This window comes from Lygodium microphyllum, chromosome 16 (assembly GCF_053477565.2).
Source record: "Lygodium microphyllum isolate KBCC chromosome 16, Lygodium_microphyllum_v1.1.10, whole genome shotgun sequence".
In the NCBI taxonomy this organism is placed as follows: Eukaryota; Viridiplantae; Streptophyta; class Polypodiopsida; order Schizaeales; family Lygodiaceae; genus Lygodium; species Lygodium microphyllum.
The window spans coordinates 128,449,002-128,453,756 of NC_141150.1; the positions used below are offsets into that span (position 1 = coordinate 128,449,002).

Genomic DNA, 4,755 nt, shown 5'->3' on the forward strand with positions numbered 1-4,755 from the left:
TTATATTCATTCGCCTCTTAAGTGTCCTTTCCTTCTATAGGGGTTTCATGGCATAGTTTGCACATGGTGATGTCAAGATAAACTTAAGCCACTTGTGGATGCTGCAAAAATAGCACACAAATAAGTTTATTTACTTGTGCGTGGAGTCTCTTTATAGACCGCTTTTTTGATTCGGTATGCAAAGACCGAAAGACCAAACGACGCGTGCGGAGGGGTCTCTGGCTCTCGGATCCGGCGTCTTGCTATGTGTAGCGTCAAAATGCTTTTTGTTTGAAGGTGCACGAGATCATAATCGATCGTCCGACTGATTCTACTGGGCTAGGGCCGGCGATATTCCCTCTGACTCCGCGCAGCAGCACACGACGTTGTAACAAGGGAAGGCAATATGGCTGATAATTCTCGCAAGAGGACAGCAACAGGTACTGAAGAAATGTATCGCTTGAAAATGGTGCTTTAACCCCGACTGTATATTATCTCACAGAGAGAGAGAGAGAGAGAGAGAGAGAGAGATGTCATTTCACAAGAAGTTTTGGCATGTTCTTTTTCCCTACAATGTCGAACATCATGAGAGCTTCTGTTTGGGAGGCACTGCACACATAGCTTGGTTGGGGGTAGGTGGCTGCTAGCCTCCACACCGGGCCAGCAGTCCCCTACCCCCAACTGCACCTAGCTCTCCTTCCCTGGCAAAAGCTCATGATGTTATCGCAATTCAGAATGTAGGAATTATAGTGGGAGTTTGTTTAAAACTTCTGTTTGTATGTGTCAATCTTTCTTTATTGTATGCATCTTACTTATATTTACATGCGTGAATTTCTTGACTCAGATATGCTTGGAGACTGGGGGGAGAGTAGTCCTCCTCTTTGTTCTTCTTCTCGTGGGCATTGCTCACCGAGGAGGCAGCCTAGTCCAGCTCGTCATATGTATGTGCCCTTAGGCTCACCTCCACCAGATTCATTAACAATGTTTCCTCATACTAATAACAATAACAATTACAATAACAGGGTTGATCTGAACACCCCTGGAACACCTCTTCCTGATGAGGCTGATCACTCAGACTTCAATCTCAGCTTCATACCATCACCTCGACCTGCACGTCCTGGCTCTTCGCCTAATTCTCCTATTTCTATAAGTTCTACATCTGCTTCTCCACCCGGAGGTTCTAGAAGGTCTCCTATTTCCATAAGATCTGATAGTTCAGGGTCCCTTCCTTCTGTCAGAGGGCGTTCTCCTTCTCCTGGAAGCCCTTCTCCTCATTCTGTAAGTCATTCTCCTCCTCCTCATGGAAGGTCGCCGTCGGCCTCGCCTCCCTCGGGTACTCGTGCAGCTGCCACGGGGAAGGCAGCTTCCTCATCCCACAGACCTAATATAAGCCCCATATACCCTGATGTGCCTATAACGTATCTACACTATAGCTCACCGCAAGCACCTAGTAGCCCCCGTCTGTCACCCTCAAGACATGGCGAGTCCCCAAGATTGCCCAGGCCTAGATCAAGCAGCCCAGTAACATCACCTTATTTTCCTCCTCCTCCTCCTCCACATCATCATCATCATCCTGCTAGCCGAAGGTCAATCACAAGCCATCAACGTAAAACACGCAGTCCCAGTCCAAGGTCACCCTTCTCATCACCAGGCAGCAGCTCCTCTGGCTATGCACGGAGCCCAAGTCCAGCTCGTGTTAGACACGCCATTAGGCCCATGACCATACCTATCCCCATCTCAAACACTAGGAGCCCCAGTGCCACATATCGACTCTCTAGTCCCTTAGGGTCAAATCTAAGCTATGGCTCATACCCTTCTAGCCCTGCTTCAAGCACATACGCTGGCTCGCACCGTTCGTCTAGCCCTCGCTCGAGTTCTATGATGACTGGTACACCTAGCCCTACTTCAAATGCTGGTGGTTTTAGAAGTGCTAGCTCTAATTCATACGGCCAACCCTTCTATGGAGACGTTTCCTCATATCATAGTCCAAAACACACGTTAAGTCCTAATTGGAGCACCACCGGACCCTCGAGAGGTAGCCCGAGGACCCTAAGGTATGGAACTCTATCAACCCCAAGTTTATATAGCCCAACCCACCCAAGCATATATAGTCCAACAAATGCAAGGTACATGCGGAGCCCTAAATCAAGGACTAGCTTCTCACTTGGTGACCATCAAGGGTCAATAAGCTCATCACCTTCTAAGAGACACTTTGAAGTCACTGTGAAAAGAACAAAATTCAACCGCCCTCTTAGTGGTTTTGAGCTTAGGGCCAACATGGAGCAACTGTTGGTAGATGGGGAAGTGAAGGTATGTTGTGGCCTTTGCAAGTATTTGCCCCCTAACAAGTCATGCACAAATAGTCCCAATTGCCCGTACAGGTAATTATTCACTTTTGATCAATATCGCTTTGAAATGTTAATACTATTCGTGTTGTGACTACACTCATGTTTAATTTCTCAAGCTATAGAGCACTTCACATGTATAAGCCAAACAAGCTCATTCTAATCTCAACATTATACTAAGAAGTCCTAGCATTGTGTCACTCTTGTAACTATCTTCTATTGAACGCTTAAGATGAGGTTATAAACAAACCTTTGGCACTTGTTTAAGTCCCTTCCACATTGACAAAATTTGATGGAAGTACTTATACAAGATTACATGAAAATTTCCTCAAAAAGAACTCAAAATTGGTATATGCTTGCTTAAGTTTATCCATACTTTAATGAAGCTTTGGCACACATATATACTATATTTAAATCTCACTGTTTTACAAATGCCCCATAAAGATGTCTTAAATTTTGCCACACATGATTTAAGCACCTTCTTAAATTTTTAACAAATTTAACACAAGACTAGATTGTGTATGTTGCATTGGACATTTTCACTTGAACAAATCAAATTGCATAAAATGACAGCACTTGTAAATGCCATGATACACATGCATTGTGAAATCCTATATTTTGGTGAACAATTTAATCACCTATGTCAAAACATGAAACAAATTCAACAAAAATGATAAAGTTACCAACATTATACTATTTTCACCTATTATAAAGTTCTCATACAGTTATCTCCAAAAAGATAAGCATTTATCTAAAACATTAAGTTACTAGAGAGTTATGGTAGGATAAGACATAATTATAGTAGACGAACATTATATCTAAGGTATAAGCCTAAACATCACCAACGCATATGTACTTCAAATAGAAGCTTCTTATGAGATGTTGAGCATCCCTTTTAAAATGATAATGACATCTCCAAAAGTGTGCTATTCTTCTGGCTATCTCCATTCTTTCTTGCCATTCATTCATCTCTAGTTCAAACTTGAGTTTGAGAAAATTTGTTAGGTAGGGCATCAATTCCTTTTCACATGCATGCAAATAATGACTTTAATGCACTTTTTTTTTGGGAGAAAGGTAGTAAAATTGGTATTTCATAAAAAATATGGTCAACTTATGTAGAGATGTTAAAGAATTCTACAAATATTGAGAATTGAGAACATCTATGTGGCATAGCTCCTTTGAGGCAACTTTAGGGCCTTATTCATTATGTACATATTTTCTTCCTACTACAATAATGGATACTAAAACTACAAGTCCAATGAATGGCTACTAACAAAGACTTGACTTACAAAACAAAGAGAATATCTAAGAAGGACTCGGTTTACCCTTCATGTCTAACCAAATACATGAAATATGGCTAGGTGCCATGTTTAAAATTGAACACGACCACAAAAGTCTCATACTTAAAATCATGAAACAATGATTACCTACAATTTTGTATCAATTGCACTTCCCTCTCTTGTGCACATAGAGACTTGAAATTGCAAAATGGAATCTCACATTGATGGTTACCGAATATATGTTGAATAAATGCCATCTCTCACTTTGTGATATTACATATAGGGCATCATTTTTACCTCATATTCCTAGAATATTTTATTTTCTTAAAGGTGGCTATACCATATGGCTTGAAACAAAGCTTGTAAGTGCAAGAATTAAGTAGAGTAGAATGTTGTGTGCTACACACATGGGATTCCAATTAAAACACTACATGCAAAACTATAAAAAAGCATTCTAAAATATACTTGTAGCTCCTTGATGTACAACTACTACCATCTTTCTCCCCCTCTTTGAGATTCAAATGTAGAGCACATGTTGCATGGCCATTTTAAAAAGTAAAAGAAAGACACAATACACACACCAATCAAAACTCATAATGAAAACTCTATTTTTTGTGTGGAGATAATTAAATTATATATTGAATAACAATATAAGAGAGAGTAACTGCTAACTTGTAGTTTTAGATAATAACAATGACCAACTTGTTACTTAGACAAACTATTGCTAGTCTATTGAGTTCATGGTTGGTTATGGAGCCTGACATTCTAAACTAAATGTTCCTCTTAATCCTTAGTGTCGATGTTGAAAGATTCTTCAAGAGTAGTAGTCCTTCTTGCATTCATTTCTTTCTCTTCAACCCAATTGAGATGTGCTTTATCAATTTTATCCTTGTTTATTTTGACCCACAAAAGATTGGCTTTAAAACCAAAGCACGGGTCAACAATTTCATAAGCAATGTTTACTTTTGCTAATCCAAATATGCCATAAATAGTAGCTTCTCATTAAGTTCCAAACTACTAGAGGCAGTCTATAGATTTCACTTATTGAGACTTCTTTCCATTTAAGAGTTGAGGGATGATAGGAGAGGAGGATCACTTATGACATATGAAAAATCTTCTTGTTAGCTTTACAAAAAATGAGGAGGTCAAAT

At 40.0% G+C, this 4,755-nt stretch overlaps 1 protein-coding gene across 4 annotated transcripts; it reads left to right on the forward strand.

Annotated features, from left to right (window-relative positions):
- Positions 1–200: 200 nt before the first annotated feature.
- Positions 201–3,801, forward strand: LOC148023419 (uncharacterized). 4 transcript variants are annotated; one of them, XM_087696373.1, is made up of 4 exons: positions 201–419; positions 824–920; positions 1,002–2,033; positions 2,091–3,800. In XM_087696373.1, exons 1-4 carry the CDS (start codon positions 386–388, stop codon positions 2,362–2,364), a joined length of 1,437 nt encoding a protein of 478 aa, XP_087552499.1. In that variant the 5' UTR covers positions 201–385; the 3' UTR covers positions 2,365–3,800. The 4 variants fall into 4 exon arrangements, with proteins under 4 accessions (XP_087552499.1, XP_087552500.1, XP_087552501.1 ...); XM_087696374.1 differs by having other exon boundaries at positions 202–419; positions 2,235–3,801; XM_087696375.1 differs by having other exon boundaries at positions 202–419; positions 2,250–3,801.
- Positions 3,802–4,755: the final 954 nt, after the last annotated feature.